General features: G+C 38.3%; 2 protein-coding genes across 3 annotated transcripts; one reads left to right on the plus strand and one right to left on the minus strand.

The window, feature by feature from the left end:
* The first annotated feature begins 396 nt into the window (after nt 1-396).
* Nucleotides 397-18,522, plus strand: rlf (RLF zinc finger). 2 transcript variants are annotated; one of them, XM_079852736.1, is made up of 9 exons: nt 397-687; nt 7,058-7,212; nt 7,378-7,459; nt 9,416-9,551; nt 10,698-10,900; nt 11,010-11,146; nt 13,110-13,251; nt 13,342-17,633; nt 17,792-18,522. In XM_079852736.1, exons 1-9 carry the CDS (start codon nt 400-402, stop codon nt 17,829-17,831), a joined length of 5,475 nt encoding a protein of 1,824 aa, XP_079708862.1. In that variant the 5' UTR covers nt 397-399; the 3' UTR covers nt 17,832-18,522. The 2 variants fall into 2 exon arrangements, with proteins under 2 accessions (XP_079708862.1, XP_079708861.1); XM_079852735.1 differs by having other exon boundaries at nt 13,342-18,522.
* A 153-nt stretch (nt 18,523-18,675) lies between these two features.
* Nucleotides 18,676-19,708, minus strand: dynlt1a (dynein light chain Tctex-type 1a). Its single transcript, XM_079853570.1, has 5 exons — nt 19,556-19,708; nt 19,380-19,421; nt 19,118-19,241; nt 18,954-19,031; nt 18,676-18,824 (listed from the first exon to the last, which is right to left on the minus strand). The coding sequence occupies exons 1-5, from the start codon at nt 19,580-19,582 to the stop codon at nt 18,754-18,756; spliced, it is 342 nt and encodes a 113-aa protein (XP_079709696.1). The 5' UTR covers nt 19,583-19,708; the 3' UTR covers nt 18,676-18,753.
* Nucleotides 19,709-21,666: the final 1,958 nt, after the last annotated feature.

Here is a 21,666-nt window from a genome sequence, read left to right on the forward strand (position 1 = left end):
TTCCATGTTTTTGTAAGACATATAAGATGTTTTATTTATATATATTTTATTAGAAATTAATTACCATAGGTAGTTTAAAATACATGTTTGTAACCATCGTTAAAATTGTATTTTTGTATGTCAAAAAATGCTGCTCAGTAAAAAATTAAATTGTAAACCCTGTTACCCACGTCAGTGTAAGAAAATGATCAAACAAATACGTTTATAAGGGGATATAAGATGATTATAATTAACAATAAACCATCATCTGATCCAGTCCCGAACATACTGAATTCTGGGTAAAATATGCTTGAGGAATCTAGTCCATTCCATGCCATTTCAAGTAAATCTAAAAACATAAATGTATCTGTATAAATCCAGATTATGTTAAAAAAATAAATATTTATGGCAGGGCGGTCAATGTGTTGTGATCTTCGTCTTCCGTCCTCCGTCCCACCTGGAGCAGGAGGCCCTTCGCCGTCACATGACCGCATGTGTGCGTACGCGCCGTGGCTGCCAGTGAACATGGCGGATGAGAACGCAGAAGCGGAGCTCGACTGGAGCGGCCGACACAGCCTGCTGCTCGACGAGGACACATTTTTCGCTATGGAGAGTCTGCAAGCCACCCTTCAGCAACTCGAAGCCGAACTTCGGCAGCAAGACGTTTCTGAAGAATCGTCCACGGAGTATTGCAACAACTTCTGCCAGGTACGCGCTGCCGAAAACGCTGCATGCATGCGAATTGTTTATATGCAACATTTCAGAGCTGTGGCGGCTCGCGTTAGCTAACCAGATGCGAGTTGTGGCTGCAACCGACCATGCGTGGATGTGATCTTAACGCGTGGGCCGCTTAGTGAGCCTAATTACAAGCGAATTGTGTTGGCATGCACGCCCAATGACCAGCAAAATAAGAGACGAGGCAAGCTTTTAAGTTTCATTTTCTAATAGACTGCATTTGGTTGTGTTAGTTAGCTAATACTGTGCATAGTGTGTTGCACGCTTCCCCCTGCCCCCCGTATATGCGGATATAAGTTTGTGTTTACGATTGCGGATCTGTGGTCTGTAAAATCATGTATTAGAGATTTGGTTCTAAGGGCCTGCTGAAACGGCATTTGCATGTTTTGTTTGAACAGGTATATCTTGTACTGGGGTACAGCACGTTAGTGGGGTGGGGCTCGGTTGTGTTTATCTTGTGCAGGTTCTCGTCTCTACTAACTTTGATGCCCCCTGTCACGTGTCACTTCGAATCAACAGTGGGAGTGTTTGAGTTCCTCGAGTCCAAACTCAAACCCCTTTTTAGAGACCCGGTTCACTTTGCATTCACACTGAGATCTAATTTTATGATTGGGTCTTAGTTCAGTTTTCGTTCACACTGTTGTTTTTTGGAACCAGCCCTCTTGAATATTATTGTAATATAATATTGATTATAATTGGTACTGTTTTTAATATAAGAGTACAATTAAGTAATTGCACTCCAGTACTACCTGTCAAAGTTTACAGCCAGTGAAACAGTGTATGTATGCATTTGTGTTTAGTGAAAGCATTTTATTGATATTTTATTAAACATATTTTTTTTCATGACTTGAAATAGACAATTAATTAAACTATTCTGATTTGAAAATACTATGTATATTTTGAGGCAAATTTCAGTCAAGTTATATTGAAGGTGCAGTAAGCGATTTGTGAGAAACACTGTTGATATTTGAAATCAACACCCAATCAAACACAGCCTTGCCTTCATTCCTTTGCCTCCAAAATAACAGAACATGCTATGCAACATGACTGGCATATTAGACTGTGATTCAGCAATTACAATAGCATATCTTGGTTCTGTAAAACATATAAAAACCAATGTTACTCGCGTATCGAGCAAAAACAAAAGCAACCTCGGCGTCTGTTTTCAGGCCTCTCTACCGTCTCTCCAGCTCTGGAAAGTTTTTTTTTTTTTTTCAGTATTAATTCAGGGCCTTAGCTCTTGCCTGATCATGACCCTTCTTTTTACAATTATATTCCTTTGACCTTTTCCTCTTTGGTAATATCTCTGCCATCTCTATTTACAGTCTTTCTACAAAATGTCCCGCTTGCTCACTCTTTCTCCTTCCCCATCATGAATGTATGCGCCCGCTTTTGCTGAGTGCTACAAGAGAGTTGTGGTGTTCAGTCCTATGCATTTAAATGTATAGCTTTTCCCATAAATCACTTACTGCACCTTTATTCATGTTAGTTCTACAAAAGAGATTGATCACAATTCATTTATCAAGGCAGTCAAATTAATTATATCAAAAGTTACATTAAAGACTTTCACATTGTTAGAAAAGATTTCTATTAAATAATTCTTTCAATTAGCTTTTTATTCATCAAATAATCTTGAGAAAATGTATCATGTTTTCCACAATTTTACAAAGTGCAATTGTTTTCAACTGAGAAGTTTCTTGAGGACCAAATTAGCATATTAGAATGATTTCTGAAGGATTATGTGACATTGAAGATATGGCTGCATTGGCCAGCTTTGCCATCACAGGAATTTTTTTTTTTATTGTAATATATAATAAATTACTGTTTTCTGTATTATCACATATAGCCCTGGTGAGCCTAAAATAGACTAATTCAAAATTAAATTTAAAACCCCCAAACTTAAAAGGTAGTGTATTATGCTCCTTGTTCTGTCTTTCATTGAAACAGATCCACCTTGTGTCATCATTAATGTTGTACTGTAATGGCAGAAATGTTTTGGGATTATGCAAATGTGAACATAAGAGAACTCAGAGTGCATTGTATTGCATAGAGTGCAATACATTGCTATTAACAAGCCATAATCGCTACACCAACCAAGTTTGGTTATGTTTAAAAGGGTTTTTTGAAAGTTTGGAACATTCACACATATATCAATATTCAATGCAAACTGCATTCAGACTCCTGGAATGAACCAAAAAAAATTATTTTGAAAGATTAATGACCCCCACATATAAATTCTAGAAACTAATTTAAGCTTTTTCAGTAATGCAAAGTTTTGGGTTTCAGGGGCCTCTTTTTAGTTTGGAAAAAAGTGTACTCTGTAAGTACATCAGGAGTTTATGTAAATAACACTTGCCTGATGGCTTATGCTACCGGTAACCTGGACATCGAGGTCACTTCTGTGATTTGGGAAAATCCTGTAAAAGTCCTGGCAAAAAGTGATGCATAAGGATGTAGTGAAACGACACCCAGTTCCAGGAATGCACTAATATTTTGTTGGTAGTACCAACTAGTACTAGTTGGTAGTTTTTCCGAAGTGTTGACAACTTATTGTTAACTAACAATTGTTGCAAACTGGTACTACCAACAAAATATTACTGCATTCCTGGAACTGGGCGTCGTTACACTACATCCTTATGCGTCGCTTTCTGACACCATTCGGCTGATATCTCTAAATAAGCTCTAACCTTAATGATGTTCGACCAAGGGGAAAAAAGCATCTGGGGGGGTGTTTGGCTCGAGGTCATGGTGCAAAGGACCCTTGGTTGAAATTACTCCAAACCATCCCTTTAATACAAATATTTTGCGGTACGACTACGTTGAAATGATTACGCATTGCACATGCATTTTTTATTTTATTTTTTTGTCATGATTCATGGTTAAAGATTAAAAACTGTTATTTCTGACAGCACATGTCAATCATGCAAAGACATTTGTGTTTGTGTGTGTCTATAACACCATAATGCTAATTTTTCAGTGTTGGTGCTGAACTTGTAATTTGGTCATAACAAGCACATTAAAAGTATCCCATTGGGAACCCAGAGGCCCCATTTAGGAGACTACATTTGAATCTCAGCTCTGCCTCTTTTCCTCAGCTTCACTGTTGCTGTGGCAACCGATCCAGCAGGACTTGGTCCTGACTCCTGCCAGATGTCACTTGCCACACATACTACCTGTCTGCTAGGGCATACTACATACTACTTATCGATACAGCTGCTTCTCTATCGATTTTGCAGTGTGCCTCGCTTAATTTTAATACAAGAACAGCGTTTAAAACAAAGTGGAAATGTGCTTAAATTAGCCTAATGATTATAATATAATATAGGTTAGCACAAGGTTTAATCTGGCCCTCAGAGGAACATAACTAATCCCTCAATCAGAACTTCAAACTTGTTCAATACGTAAATATCTGCTAACTAAGTGTTTTACTTTTTCTCAACCTGGCAAGCATGTGCACATGTCAAACATCTCTTCACTGTGGATAAAATCGCTGGCTTTCTGAAAACACAGGTAAGCTTGCAGTTTAGTGATCTCCAGTTCGATATTCTATTCACAGAAGAGTGTAATACATTAATACAACCACTTGATTTCTTCAAAGGGCAGGGTTAGTAAATGTATGGGTTTTTTCAGATCTTTTGATCTAATGGACAAAATAAGCTCACGCAATTTACATATGCCCGGAGAAGACAACAAAACATATGCAGCTGCAAGACCACGCCGAACGCTGTGAGTGTGTGATAGAAATCAGGAATGGTGAGAGAACATTGTGCTTGGTATGTTTTCATCTTCAAACCAAACTTTGGTCTTAATGCCAACAGAGTTTAAATCCCGTCTGGCTAGCATGCTTCCCATAATGTTTACACATTAATCAGTAGGCTGAGTTGGCGGCCTTTTGTGGCTGATGGAACACATTCAATCACGAGCGTCTACACTAAAGCAATCCGGTCGAGTTACCTCTGGAAGTGGTCTAAAGTGGACAAGCTCTAAATGTTTTAGAACAGTGCCTTGTTAGTTTGAACCCAGTGAGGTCAATTTTATTGTCTTCTGCAAATTGCTACTGTCATGCTATACTTTGTGCTTTTTACTATTTAGGCTGTTTTGACATTAGCAGAACAATGATCTAACCACTACGATTTTTTTCTTCACTCAAGTGATAGTCTCAGAAGAAAGCATCCTAGCTGCTCTGGGGTGACACTTGTTAACAGGGCTATACCCAGTTACCCAGAGGGAAACTCTCCTAATCTTAGTCGTAGAGGTTAAATATGGCATTTCCTCTCTTGTTCTCTATAATAAGATAACAGCTGGGATTTAACATCATTGAGGCTTGATGTTTGTGAAAGGAGAGTTTGAATGTATACATCAGGAACAAGGAGGTTATCTGGAGTTGCTCTGTGCTCTAGTTGCATCTGCTTCCATCCCTAAGGTCCAATCAGAGCATCCCAGCACAGATGGAGTGCTGTGGAAGTGTTGTATCTGGGGTTTCTCCTCACATCCTCCCTTGTGTGGACCCGTAGGTTTGTAGTAAAGACAGTATGCTAACATGTTAGAGCCAGGCTCTCAAAAGACCCTTGTCAGCACTCTGCAGAAGTCAGGCCTCCTCCACCTTTGTCTTGTTTTTTGAGCATAATCTACTACCATTCCAAAGTTTGTGGTTGGTAAGATAATTAAATTTAAACAATATATTTTTTTAAACAGATAGTTCACCCAAAAATGAAAATTAGCCCACGTTTTAGTCACCCTGAAGCCATCCTAGGTGTATATGACATTCTTCTTTCAGACGAATGCAGTCAGAGTTATATGAAAAAATGTCCTGGCTCTTCCAAGCTTTATAATGGGAGTGAATGGCTGTATGTCTTTGGAAGTCCATCAAAGCACATCAGTTTATGATTAAAGTGCTCCGTCTGCCGGTAGCTAGTTATTTTAGTCGATAAAGTTTTAAATGTGGATATTTGTCATATGGCATATGTCATATACACCTAGGATGACTTCAGGGTGAGTAAATCATGGGCTAATTTTCATTTTTTGGGTGAACTATCCTTAAGTCTGTTTGGTGAGCATGAGTCTCATGCTCACCAAGGCTGCATTTATTTATCATGATGACACATGGTGGAGATTCTATGAATATGAAAGAACAAGGAGTGTATATAAACTAGTCTAGTACCATCCAGAAAGAAGGTTATGCACCAGACCTGGGTTTATGGACAAGCATGCAGATAACGTCAACTTTTGGTTTCAAAAACTGGGGTAACTTTCAGGGTATGAAGTAGACGTAGCAACTTCTCTGAACATAACCTACTCCGCTCTGGACAGGTTATGTTCCAAGGTTAGTTTACTTCAGAGCTGCTATTCAGCACATGCTCTATTGATGAGGCTTCACTGGGCGGGGCAGATTTCACACAATATAGTTATGTTTTTAATTATAAATCACTTCTTTTTTTTTACATAAAGCAATGGTTATTATTTCTCTAATCTGTTTTATTCTCATCTTACACGGTCGGCATTCAAGAGTTTTTTTTTTTTTTTTTGCAATGGGAGTTTTTTTTTTAGATGATGTATTTCTATAATACAACTACATATGATGGGTCTAATGTGTTTTAATTGGGAAAAAGTTTTTTAGTTCAATCAGTCTTTTGTTTTTAATTTATACATGTAGCATCAAAATTGTTCACAGTAATAATAAAAAAAAAGATATATTGCACAACCAACCACCCAGTTGTTAGCGATTTAGACTAAATGTAAATCGCCATAAAAGAATGCTACTGTTTCCATGCTGACTTAAGCACATGCTGGCTCTGTTAAGAATGTCTTTGTGTGTTCACGTGAACATACTGAGTTGACTGATCTTACTCCCAGATATGTTTTTGGAATAACCATGAGTGAAAAAGTTTTAAAAAAACATTTATTTTTAATTATTATCAATGTTGAAAACAGTTGTGCTGCTTGATATTTTTGTGGAAACTGCTTTTTCCAGCTTCTTTGATGAATAGAAACTAAGTTCAAAGATTAGAAATGGAAATCTTTTGTGACATTATAAATGTCTTAACTGTCATAACTATCAATTTAATGCATCCTTGCTGAATGAAAGTATTAATTTCTTTAAAGAAAACACCCGTACTGATCCCAAACATTTGAACGTTAGTGTACATATATGCATAGAAATTGTTAAAGTGGTTCATACAGCATGAATTTAGATGTAAAGTTAGGTTACACTTTAACAGACTTTTATTGTTTGTGTGTTTTAATATCTGGACCTCTGAAGAGCAGTAAATTGGACTTGACTTAAGTGTGGTGTTAAAATGGCTTTATTATTTTTATGATCTTGTTTATTTGGTTATACTTGTAGGCTTTAATGCATTACGCTGGGAGCAGGAATTCAGTGGAACACGGATTGCCTCTATTGGAAGTTTACTGTCTGTCAATCAACTGTTTTGCTGCTGCCAGGCCACATCTCACAGGCGACTCCCCCAATGTTGCCCTTGTGCTCAAAAGACTTGCATTGTAAGTGCTATTTTTAGGATAATTTTTTTTTTTCTTTTCACAAACACTCAGACATAATTTAAATTCTGTCCAGTTGTCTGCTGGCTCACTTGTTCATAAAAAAAACAGTATACCTTTTAAAACTATGTTGACATAATTCTGTCCAAATGTTGTGATCATCTACAGGAGTTGCCTTGAATTGTTGTTGTCTGTGCCTCAAAATGAAATACCTTTGGACGCCTGGATGCAGTTCCATGGTTCAGTTCAGGTAAGATATAATAATGAATTTGTTGTCCAAGATAGATCAAAAGTTTAATTCTTACTGAATAGAAGTGGCAAAATTAAAAGGCTTTTTAAAGGCTGACCTATATGTAGTAGGGGTACGGTGCATGCAGACGCTTGACGAATACATTCAGTCACATTCGATCCAAATTCCAATAGTTGACATCACTCAACCAGTGTTTCAACTGCGGAAAGATATCAATAAAACATCTTCCAGAGATAAAACAGAATAATATTTCGCATAGCATTACATTTACCGCAGGCATTTAGTTTCGACTCCAGGTTAGTTCGCTAAATGAACTCTAGAGAGAAGCATATGCACTATACTAGCCTATTAGTAATAATAATAATATTAATAATAATAATAATTTGTTACATTTATATAGCGCTTTTTCTGAGACCTCAAAGCGCTTTACATAGATGGGGGAATCTCCTCAACCACCACCAATGTGCAGCATCCACTTGGATGATGCGACGGCAGCCATATTGCGCCAGAACGCCCACCACACACCAGCTTACTGGTGGAGAGGAGACAGAGCGATGAAGCCAATCAGTATATGGGGATGATTTAGGAGGCCATGATGGACGGGGGCCAAGGGGCAAATTTTGGCCAGGATGCCGGTGTTACACCCCTACTCTTTTTCGAAGGACATCCTGGGATTTTTAATGACCACAGAGAGTCAGGACCTCGGTTTTACGTCTCATCTGAAGGACGGATTCATTATATTTACTTAACCTGTTAGTAATGTCTTGATTATTTAATGTATGTTTAAATAAATTTGTCATGAAAACAAGTTATGACAGTCACTGTGTAAATTATTATATTTCAAAAATGAATTTGAGTAGAAAATTAGAAGTTATTGCAAAACTTGCCTTATGTGTAATTTACAGTAAGTTTTTTTTTTTTTTTTTTTGAGTGTTGATTTATTATATCCAAAAATAAATAGCAACTAAATGTAATAATTTGGGCTCTGTTGTTAATTGTAACCGTTAATAATATAGTAATGTGTAATTAAGGGCTCCCAATATAGTTTACAGCATTAGCTAAGATAGATTTTTTTTATCCTTAAGAAAATTAATTATAATAGAATTTATTTAAACACATATACACATTTGTAAGCTTAATTAATAAAAGATGCAATTTTATGTTTAGTTTTCTCCCCCTCATGTTCGTTGTGTACGTTACACCACTATAGTAGCATATTTATGTATTTACATGCTTCATGATGCATACAACATAAAGCCACTAAAATAATAATTTTGATGTACAAAATCTCACTGTACTTGTACATTACATTTTTTTTTCTAATAAATATATTTCAATGCATTTATTTTTATGTATTTATAATTTAATATTGAAGGGGCCTGCCATTTATGGTTTGACTTTAATAAAGTTCCGCCAAATGTTGCCAGCCCCTAGAGATGCGCGGCTGGCGGTTACAGCCGCGGATAAACCGCGGATCGGGCGGATGACGTGACGAAAAATAATATTTTAATTAAATTAGGGCGGAGGGCGGGTGGCGGGCGGTTGAACCAATCAAATGAAAAATATATGTATACACCAATCAGCGGATGGCGGGCGGGTGCGGTTTTGAAAATTGGTCAAAAACGTTGGTGCGGATGGATGGTGGACGGATGACGAGTTTTGTGATGCGGTTGCGGATGAAATAATAGCCCATCCGCGCATCTCTACCAGCCCCCTATTAAAGACCCCTGTCACAGACAGTCTGTACGGGTATTCAGTGAGCTAAGACAGGGGATATTAACATGCCTAAGACTTTTGCACAGTACTGTACATTTTCCAGTGGGAATCTGTATAGCAAGTACAGTCACCCTAGACAGTACAGAAAAAATACATTCAGTGTCCGTTTTCTGGACACTATTTGCAGGCAGATGTTATAGACTTTATATATTTTTCAATGTGTGGTTGTACTCTTTACAGGCGGCCCATGAGGCCATGCTGCAGTATGGCAGTACAGATTTGCATGCCCTTCTGAACATCACAGGTGAAGGTGGGGCTTGGAATAATCCTGTCATGGTCTCACTTCTTACCGGTCAGCCAACAGACCCAGATGAGGGTGAGTAACATTATATTATTGCAATTTTTTTTATTATGCCCACAATAAGGGTTTACTATCTCAACATGTCATTTCTTTTTCCTTGATTGAACATTTTGTTTTTGGTTTATTCAGCGATGTGGACAGGCTGACATTTTATTACACAAAATGTCTCAAGTAAAAACTTGTATCTGAAGTTTAAAGGACAAGTTCGGTATTTTACACTTAAAGCCCTGTTTACAGATCGTTTCTGATGAAATAGAACGGTTGAGATTAAAATGTGGACACATGCTGCTGTCCCGAGAATTTTAGGTTTATTTCGCTTCTCCCCCCCACCTACACAATGGCAGCCTATGGGCACTGGAACAATCCTTCCTAAAACGCATTAAACTTTCGATTACAAAGACGTGAAACTCACCGAGTGGTCAGGGGTTGTTCACTGATATGCTCACACAAAAATCGCTGCAAAAGATGCTTTCCAACAGGTTTTATCGTAGTTTTTGTCCAACTCCATTGACTTGAATTGGATGGGCTGTGTGCGGTACGGTATTACTCCGCCGCTTCTTCTTCTGCTTCTTCTGTGTATTCAATTAAATGCCAGTGGTTTGCTTGCAATTGGTGGTTTGCTTGTAATTGGCAAAGGTGCATTATCGCCACCAACTGGGCTGGAGTGTTTATTATTCAAGCTCTCAACGGAAGAATCTACGGGTGTGAGACGTTTGGAAAAATAGGTCCACAGTTTTACAACGAATGGTAAAACACCTGTTGGAAAGCATCTTTTGCAGCGATTTTTTTGTGAGCATATCATTGAACACCCCTGACCACTCGGTGAGTTTCACGTCTTTGTAAACGAAAGTTTAATGCGTTTTATGAAGGATTGTTCCAGTGCCCATAGGCTGCCATTGTGTAGGTGGGGGGGAGAAGCGAAATAAACCTAAAATTCTCGGGACAGCAGCATGTGTCCACATTTTAATCTCAACCGTTCTATTTCATCAGAAACGATCTGTAAACAGGGCTTTAAGTGTAAAATACCGAACTTGTCCTTTAACCAGTTTAAGGGATTTTTAATGAAGAATGTGATGTCTAAAATCAGACCTTACAACAATGTTAATATCTGCATTAAAACACAGTCAGCTGTTTACTTACCATTGCCTTCCTCTGGAACAGTGAATGCCTATCTTGCTCTGGAGGGAGAAGGTTTTATGGAAATGCGGATCAAACACTTGGAGAAAGTAGGGGAGGTAGAGAAAGCACTGATCCTCAACAAAGCCTGTGCTAACTGTAGCCTCCTGCCTAGTCAGTCTACTTTTCGCCAAACCTTTGTCACCCAACTGTGCCAGATGCTGCCTGGTGAGGAAGCTATTTTAGAGGTAAAGTATACAGTTTTACTTAATTATTGTGTCTGATATGGTTGAACTTTATCATGATGCGTTTGTTAATAAACTAAATTATATTACCATTTCTCCCTTTGTCTATAAGATTTCTAGAATAGATGCAAAAGATGTCCTGGACATTATTTGCAACATGGATTCTGAGGGGGATGAGAGCACAGCCTTCATCCTGTGCACCACATATTTTACACAGCAGCTACAACAAGACAGCTTGTACTGTTCCTGGTGAGGACCTTTTATAACCAAAACGCAATGAACTGTCTTAGTATGTATATTTAACTAAGGGTGAATTCACACCTGACTTGATTGGGTTAATTGAATCGAACTCAAGTTCGTTTCCCCCCTTGGGCAGGTGTGAATACAGCAATCGCACTCGGGTGCGGACCAAATAACCGTACCGAGACCCAGCTGAAGAGGTGGTCTCGGTCCGGTTCCAAACGAACTCTGGTACGGTGTTATCTGTGACCACAGCCGCACGCACCTGAAGCGCACGTTTCTTTTGTTTTTTGATTAACATTAACAGCATAGACAACAGCATGTTTATTAGGCTGCTGTCACTTTAAGACATAATGGACGGATCCAATATATAGTATTGGGTTCGAGTTCGATTGGGTTTGAGGGTTCAAGCTTTTGTCAAGTACGAGTCTTAAACCAATCGAGTCTGAGTCAGACTCAATATTTTGAGTCTCAAACGCTCAAGTCCGAGTAAAAATGGACTCCAATGGTCTGTTACACAAAGCCGGTTTTAGTTTCTACCCAGGTAAGTTCAAGATTAGTTTGAGCAAACTCTGGTTTTTCGGGCTCAAGAAGGTGGATTGGTTTTTAGCTGGTTTCATTGCTATGGTAACTTATGCTACACGGCTAACCTGCTCTGGAGTTAGAGATTCTGGGTTAGAGATCGCGGGCCAAAACTCTACCAATCAGCTGTAAATAAAGATTCAAGAAAGCCACTCCCCCCCGTATCTGTCTGTCACTCCAAATTATAGCAGTTTATAGTGAAAACATTTTAGGCAAAATTGCTCATCTTTTGCTGCTACTTATTTATTATATTTATATTATATGAATTATGTATATTCATACAATATATTCATTTAATTATATTAATTGACAATATTAAACTTTGCTTTTAAATTTAAATAAATATAATACATGCTTTAATATATAAAGCTTTAAGACAGATTAAGCTTGTGTACTCTTTTGAGCTCTTTGTGAAACTATTTAAATTATTAGGCCCATTTGTTTGATTCACATGCATTGATGTAGTCAGATTTTTTCTTTGCACTGCCTTCACAAACTTTCGCTGTAGCAGCAGTGTTTATTCCTGCCATGTAAATGCCTTTAATTTCATGATATTTCTTTCATTATGATTTCTTAATTTTCAACAGAATTAAATTGCGCGGCTCTCTCTTGAGAAGTGAATCAAAGTGATGTTCCGTGTGATTGGCTGTGTGCTGCACATGATACACTTTCAGGTGCACGCGCTTTCAGAGTTAATCGCAAACTCTGGATTATATCTGAGTTGACAGAACGTTTATACAGAGCGTTGTGAATCTGTTGAACCTGATCTAAACCAAGTTGGATTTATATGGATTTGTCAACTCCAAACCTACTCTGAAACTCAGAGTTTGTTCAGATAGCTTCATGCAACAGGCCTCAAGTCCGTGCAAAGTTGTACTTGAGTCCAGTCTGAGTTTGAGTACCCCAACTCTCCCAATATACTGATATACATCCAATTTCCTTTTAACTGTTTAAGTTAACAGACAAAACTGACTGTGTTCATGTGAATACTCTCCAAGGCGGGCATTTTGACATTATTATGTGTGTATTTGCGCAATAAGCACAAAACAGAACTGCATTCGGAATTGCATGCTTTCTGCCACTTCAGGTGCACTTCCTGCACTTTGTGAATGTGTCAGACAGCGCAAGAACCACGAGTTATTTTTGCAGTTTATTGTGCTTAATTAATTTGAAAATGAAGCACATCCTGATTTTTCATTCAAGCAATTCAGCAATCATACCGTTTTTACTGCAGGGTATAGCGATACATTTTTAGTACTGGTATGTATATCGTGCTGGTATAACACTAGGGTGCACAGGTAAATTATGGCGTAAAGGCCATGAATGGGTGTATTTGTTTTGCTCAGATGTCTTCTCTAATGAAGGTTTTTTTTTCTATGGTGTCTGTCAGGGAGTTAACCCTCCTTTGGAGCAAACTGCAGAGAAGAATTGATGTGTCCCTTGAATCATTTATTGAACGGTGTCTCCAGTTTGCAGCCATTGCCAGGACTATCTACCATCTCCTATTCCTCATTCGTGTAATTCAGACAGAGGTAAATAGACCTGTTTCCTCCCTAATTATTTGGTTATCCCTTTAATGTACACTAAGCTGTTTCTGAATTTTAGTCTATTGTATTTTTCAGGCAATGCAGCTTGGCCTTGCAGTGTCAGTTGACCTGTGCGTGAAGGCTCTTCGGCTTCCAAAGCAAGATGACGTAGATGCAAAAACAATGGTCTGCAAAGCTGTTGTCTGTCTCCTCCCTGATGATCTGGAGGTGATAAGGGCTTGTCAGCTTACAGAATTCCTCTTAAGTCCTGCTCAGGAAGCCTTTGATGTCCTTGAGGAGCTCTACACACGTCCTGATCAAAAATATGATGAGGAGAATGCCATTATTCCAAATTCTCTGCGTTGCGAGCTTTTACTTTCTCTGAAAGCACATTGGCCATTTGACCCTGAATTCTGGGACTGGAAGACATTGAAACGCTACTGTGTTCAGTTACTGGGGCTGGAACCTGAGGAAGAAGTAGAGGATGAAGCAGCACCCGAGGAGCTGTGTAATCTTGGAGCAGTTTTGAATGAAGAGGTTGGGAAGGAGGGAGAAAATGAATGTAAGGTTAATGTATTTAGCAGCACTGAGCAAGAGCAGACAGTGGAAAAAACGGAAATGGAAAAAGGACAAAAAGTCTCAATGAAAAAAGACTCACAAGACGTCTCTAAGAGATCCGACATGCATCAGAAGGATAAATTTATCTGCCAGATATGCCATAAACAAGTGGTGGAGACGCGAATCTGTCACCATGCCAGAAAACACATGGAAAATGACGTGTGGACATGCCCTGTGTGTCTACAAAAGTTTAAAAGTAAAAAGGAGTTTGCTCCCCACTCCAAAAAACACATTCAGATTCCTGCAAAGGGTCACTGGAAAAAGAAAAAAGTGAAGAAGAAGGTGGACGTGCAACATTATTTCAAGGAGGATAGTTTGGATGAGCTAGAGCCTGGTCAAATTCCTTTAGACCCTTCCCTTGCCATGTACTATCAGTCCACCCATGACCCTGTTGTATTAGAACATATATTAGAGCAAGCTGCCAGTGTGCCTGATAAGCAAGTAGACAATGACTATATTACATTTGACTACATCAACGCATACTTTAAGTTACAGGATCGTGATGTTTACCAGTGTCCAGCCACTAACTGCTCAAGGAATTTTAAACTTTTTAAGTACTTGGGTGTACACATAAAAAATGAGCATGATAGTGAAGACCCCAATTTGAAACATTATCTGGAGATGAAAGACCGCCGGGAGAAGTGCACTTTCTGCCGGAAGACCTTCATGACAGCCTATCACCATCGCCAGCACCGGTGGGTCCATTATGGAGATCATCCTTACATATGTGTAGTCACAGGATGCGGGGCCCGTTTTGACACCACCAATGAACTTATAGCACATAAGCATAGTCATGGGTTCCGTTTGTCTTACGGCTGTGAGTTGAAAGGCTGCACTTTCTCTTATTGTGACCTTGGGCAGCTCTACCACCATGAGGCGCAGCACTTCCGCGATGCAGCTTACACTTGCACCAGTGCAGGGTGCAAGAACTTTTTCTACTCTCGCAGGGAATTTCTACAGCACTTGGCCACTCATGACATCACTTTCACAGAGAAAGACTTTGAGACACAGAGAAAAATGAGAAGGAAACTCTTGCTCCCAGTTGTAGAAAGTGACTTGGGTTCTGGGTCAAATGCAGAAGTAGAGAATGGTGTCCAAAAGGTTGGTTCAAGTTCTTCACAGCTCTTGGCGAACAGTGAATCTAAGGTGTCGTTGACGTGCGTTGCTGTGTGCTTTGATGGGAGAAAGTTTACATGTGGGTTAAAAAAGTGTAAAAGGACTTTCACTACTGCAAGAGAACTCCAGAAGCACTTAAAAATTGCTCATCCAGGTGAGTTTAACGAGGAGGATCCATTATGCAAGAAGAAAGTACCAGAACAGCATTCAAAGACTCAAGCCAATGAATTGCATCAAAGTGGCCAGGATAAGACTCTAAAAAAGTCATCTACAGAGGAATCCAATCACAAAAAGGATATCTCGCCTGCTCCTGAGTCTGTAGATTGTGATGCAACCCTTTCAAATGTGGAACTCTGTGCAGCATTAACCGAAATCATGCTTGGATTGAGTCAACTAAGCCTTAATTCTCCCAGCACTAGATATGCTATGCGTAATTCACAGAGCACTTGCACACCTACCTTGAATGCAAGGTCACCTGCCAAAGCAGCAAACAACAAAAAAGAGGTGAAATCTCATGTAGCGAGTAGTGATTCAAAGAGGCTGTCAAGCAAGTCAGAATTGCCACAAACACATGACCACATTAAAGACACTGAGAAGGAGCAATCGCAAAGCGAGCCCTCAACCCAGCCTTACACCTGTGAAGCCAAAAGCTGCCACTACCAGAGCGTTACCTGTTGTGCTTTAATGCAGCACTACATTAAGATTCATGGATACTCTGAGGAGAGAGTGCAACAGATGGAGGTATTTCAATCTGAAACATTTGAGCCTCTCAAGACACCTGATAGCACTGAAGATTCTGTTTTGGGGAACAATCAACCACAAAGCGAGTTCCTTGTGCAGGCCACAACCAAACCTTACACCTGCGAAGCTAAGAGTTGCCACTACCAAAGTGTTACTAGTCGTGCTTTAATGCACCACTACATTAAGATTCATGGTTACTCTGAGGAAGAGGTGAAAGAGATGGAGGTGTTTCATCCTCAAATATTCAAGCCATTCAAGTGCCATCTCTGCTCCAAGTGCTACAGAAACAAAAAAGAATTGATGATCCACTATATACAGATGCATCACATAAATAAAGCTGTTGTTGAACAGATGAGCTGCACTTTTAAAAGGAGACGAGTTGATAAAGCACCTGTGTTGTCATCTAAAATGAGAAACAGGAAGAAGTCACAATCTTTGAAGATGGATGACATTAAAACCAAAATACGGGACAAACACCTTTGGCAACAGAGATGCCAAAAAAAAGATTATCAGTTGTGGAAAAGAAAACTAGATAGGAAAAATGGAAAAGTTAAAGCTGAAGAGAAAAGGCAAGTCCCTTCTGAAACTGATGCTGATGTAAACCACGAAGCGGTTGATGTTAGGGGTAGCCGCCGCTTGGTAGCTAAAGGGAATCTGAGCCACATTCTCACTAAATACAATAAACCCTTTCATTGCGTGCACAAAAACTGCAATGCTGCCTTTGGTAATCAGAATGCCCTTGTTGGCCACCTTCAGTTAGTGCATCACTATAACCGCTCACAGTTGTGCTTCCCATGTGAACACAAAGGATGTGATAAGCAATTTAACAACTTGTCTAGTCTTACTAAACACTACCGTAAAGAGCACAACTTTAACAGAAAGAAAATGACATCAAAAGTGTCCTGCAAATCTAAGAACATACCAAAAAGACAGAGGGCCTCATCAGAGGACCCCATACCAAGGTTCAAGTGTACCTATGCTAACTGCAATGAGTCCTACCATCTCAAAAGCAGCCTCTTGCGTCACACAAGTCAGTTTCACCAGAACCAGACTTCACTGAATCCAGCTGCTACTTCTGTGAACAGCAAGTTCAAAATGAGCTATAAAAAGCATGTGTTCTATAGGCACTGTGATCCATCTGATTCCCTTGTTGTGCGTCTCCAGAGTACACCTAAAAAAGATGAGTCAAATAGTGGATGCCAAACGAAGTTGATCATCTCACCTTCTTCCCAGTCATCGAAAGATTCCCAAAAGCTTTCTCTCAAGCAACCTTTGAGATGCTGCATCGAGGATCAGGAAATCGCTCCGTCTGAGGAGAACTTTGAGTCCATTGAAGAAAATGCAGAGGAGATGCTGGACAAGGTACCCAAGACACCAACAAGCAAAAAAAAAAAAGGATTTGACCAGATTGTCTTCCGAACACATGAGGAGGCTTTGCAGATGTGCCAAGACCGCTGCCTGTCTGTGGCCTTCCCTTGCATGTTACAGAACTGTGACTCTGTAGTAACTAGAATGAGTAGTTTGAGTCGACATTATATTGCGGTTCACAAACTTACACGCAAAGAGTTCACTGACAATAAGGACAAATTATGTTACACTGCAGAAAAGTTAGAAGAGATTATACAAAAGAAATCTGCTGTGTCTGCTATACCTGATTTAACAAGGATTCCAAATGGCGTCCTCAAGATGGAGTATCAGTCTGAGCCTGCGACCTCAGGTGGCCAGTCACTGCCAATGAGCCTCCATTCAATCAAAAGCGAAGCAAAGGGACATGAAGTAATTGAGTTTTCAGGGGAGCCACACCCCGATACAAGTTTGCTTATTGCAGCTGAAGATTTGCTCTATGGCTCCCCAAAGTCAAGCGGGCACCCTGAAGAGCCTGTTTCTGAGGAGAGTCCAAGCAACAAAGACAGGTCAGACTCTGAGTTAACAGCACCTCCCCTTATTCGACCTCCACCGCTTGACCTCTCACCACCCTCTACCCTCAGAATTGCTGTTGATGAAAGTTCATTTGAACCCTCTGATAAAGACAGTAAATCTATTAACATTCCTTCTACTGTTTCCATATCAGTTCCCACACCAACTCGGCAGCCCCTCAGACGGAGGAATGAACTCTCTGAACCACCACCGCCAGTCTCTCTTTCGCCAATCCCAAAGGATCCTGTAGCGCACAGTCTAGCACCACGAGCTTTTGATATTGCAACTTACAAACCTATGGGCTTTGAGTCATCATTCTTGAATTTCATTAAAGAGAAGGAGGACATCAAATATGAAAAGCCATGGGCTACAGTAGTTACTAATCCTTGTCTCAAGCCTGATCCACCTCGCCGCAGAGATTGTTTCAGACGGAACTGCTCGGTCAAAGAAAACACTCAGAGAGGAGCCCCCATCTCTCGAAGCCGCAAGTTTCGGTCATCCCCTCTGAGGCACTTGATCTCTAAAGGAGAGTGTACCTCTATCCAGAATCTCCGTCTGATTTTGGAGAGGGCTTTAGCGGGCTGTGGTGACCAAGCTATAAAACAGCTTCAGTTCTTGAAGCCTGTGGTGGTTCTAGAGAGGCCAAAGTCCTTTGCCTCCATTCTCGATCTCTTACCCTCTGAAACTAAAGCATAAGCTTTTGCTGGGCAAAAAGGCAGTTAAAACTCTTGTCCACCTTTTTTATTTGAGAGACTTTCATAGTATTTTTTATATCATTGATACAATTTTGGTTCTTTGCTGCCAGAATTAGGTACCTTGATTGTTAAGTTGTGAATGTTTATATCTGTAAATAAGGTCAAATAAAAAAGAACAACGAAAGATTTCAAGAATACATATTCTATTACTTGTTGTATACACATCAGACCCATAACTGAAAATGACTCCACAGGATCCATTATATATATATATATATATGAAAAGACATACACATTTAGAATTGGAAATACATTTATTAAAGTTACAAATTTAAAGGGACAGCATTGCTTGTTTATGAGGCTTTCAAAAAGGTTCAGAAATTTTTGAACCGGAGACAGGCCTACATGTTGATATTTATCCTCAGATGGCAAGCCCAAAAACACTAACTATGCAGTAAATGGTTTTATTCTCCCACCGTACTGTGCAGCTCCCTGTGGGAAAATAAGTCAATGTCATTATATATATATATATTATTTATTTTTATTTTTTTACATTTTTCGATAATGATTGTAAGAAATCGAATCTCTGAAATGCTCGCCCGTTCTTAAAATACGTCTTACCATCTGTAGTGTTGTCCCAGAAACACGAGCTGGCAGTGTGCAAACCTGCCCCATTTTTTTGCAGTATGATGCACGTCACTGGTTGAACACAGAAGAGTGGATTTGGGAAAAAACATACAGGTTTACATAAGTATTATTGTCGTTTAAATTGCATGTTACCATACCTATGTACTTGAAAGGTTTTCCTAATTTAGTTAGCTGGCTCAGACTTGACTCTACAATGTTTGACATCCACTGGTTGATTTTGTTTTGTTGGTAAGAGTGGTTTCCAATGGTGCTTTCAACAGCCTGTAATCAGTCCATAATACATGATTATTGCAATGAATATTGATCATTTACATTTCAAAATATTTACTCATGCAATCAAAGTAATTGAATTGATAGTTAAAGATTGACTTCATGTCTACACATTGGAGTAGTAAATACTTCTTTGATAACTGTGGTAATCTCGTCCACAACAAATGTAGTCTGTGAATGAAATAAATACATGGTTAAGGTCGCAGTTTAAGTATGAACAAATCGAGAGATTATACTACACACAGAAGTAAGAATAATAACTCTACAACATAATACTAGTTATTGTTAGGTTTTTTGTCAAGTACCTCCTCAGCAGACTGATCTTCGTCCATTGCGCTACTTTATCCAGAGCGTTTTGTAGTTTCTATGGAGACAGACAATGGTCACTTGCTGGATAGTAATCACGACCAGGCACATACTGCTCACAATAGGCTGTTCTTCAGTGTTTTGTTTTTGTCTCGCAAAGCAACGACAATAATGTCAATGGCAAGCCGTTTTAACATTTATTCCTTAAAACCGACTAGTATCTATTTTCATGCTAGTACTTCTTTTTTAGATACTAGTATCTTTTCCATTAAGTACTAGTACTTATTCATTAGCTACTAGTGCTTATTCTTTTGGTACTAGTACCTATTAAAAAGACACTAGTACTTATTCATTAGATACTAGTGCCTATTAAATTGGTACTAGTACTTATTCATTACTAGTATTTATTAACTAGTATTTATTATTAGATACTAGTACTTATTTTGTTACTAGTAACAAATTATTTTTTTTGCCATTGACTTCTATGGGGATCTGTCATTCAGATATCAACTATTCAGTTCTGACTAGTATGTATTCCAACTGTGACTAGTATATATATATATATATATATATATATATATATATATATATATATATATATATATATATATATATATATATATATATATATATATTAGATACTGGTAGTTATTCATAGGTACTAGTACTTATTTTTTAGATATTAGTACCTATTACTAGATACTAGTATTTATTCAATAAATACTAGTACTAAGTCATTAGATACTAGTACCTATTAAATAGATACTGGATACAAGTACTTATTCAATAGATACTAGTACTTATTCGTTAGATACTAGTACTAATTCAATAGATACTAGTACTTATTTATTAGACACTAGTATCTTTTGTAATTGTTACTAGTAACTATTCTTATTTTACTAGTCACAGCTGCTTTTTTACTTGTCTTATGTTATGACTAGTCAGAACGGCCACTGTAGAGTTAAATTAAAAATCTTACTAACATTTGGAATAAATAGCATCTAATAAATAGGTACTAGTATCTATTGAATAAGTACTACTAATGAATAAGTACTAGTATATTTAATAGGTACTAGTATCTAATGACTTAGAACTTGTATTTATTGAATAAATACTAGTATCTAGTAATAGGTATAGTATCTAAAAAATAAGTACTAGTACCTATGAATAACTACTAGTATCTTTATATATATATATATATATATATATATATATATATATATATATATATATATATATATATATATATATATACTAGTCACAATTGGAATACACACTAGTCAGAACTGAATAGTTGATATCTGAATGACAGATCCCCATAGAAGTCAATGGCAAAAAAAATAATTTGTTACTAGTAACAAAAGAATAGTTACTAGTCACTATTGAAATAGGTACTAGAATCTATTTAATAGGTACTAGTGTCTAATGAATAAGTACTAGTATCTATTTAATAGGTACTAGTATCCAATGAATAAGTACTATCCAATGAATAAGTACTAGTAACTAATGAATAAGCACTATTATCTAATAAATAAGTACTAGTGCCAATTTAATAGGCACTAGAATCTAATGAATAACTACTATAGTATCTTTTAAAAAGGTACTAGTAGCCTATCTAAAGAATAAGCACTAGTAGCTATAATGAATAAGCACTAGTACTTAATGGAATATATACTAGTGTCTAAAAAAAATAAGTACTAGTAGTATGAAAATAGAGACTAGTAGGTTTTAAAAGATTAAATGTTAAAACAGCTTGCCATAATAGTCAAATATATCACTAGTTACTTTTTTGAGTATCTCTTCCCGAGTATGTGGGGGAAATATTTTATGAAGTTTTACGTAGTACACGTAGGACAACAAAAACTGTGCGAAGTTCATTTGGAAAATACTTTGGTAGGCTACATTAAGAGTTGCTTTACTAATTTAATATAAATCAGCGCTCTCTCTCTCTCTCTCTCTCTCTCTCTCTCTCTCTCTCTCTCTCTCTCTCTGTCTGTTCTCTCTCTCTCTCTCTCTCTCTCTCTCTCTCTCTCTCTCTCTCTCTCTCTCTCTCTCTCTCTCTCTCTCTCTCTCTCTCTCTCTCTCTCTCTCTCTCTCTCTCTCTCTCTCT

This window comes from Squalius cephalus (genome assembly GCF_949319135.1).
Source record: "Squalius cephalus genome assembly, chromosome: 20".
Lineage (NCBI taxonomy): Eukaryota > Metazoa > Chordata > Actinopteri > Cypriniformes > Leuciscidae > Squalius > Squalius cephalus.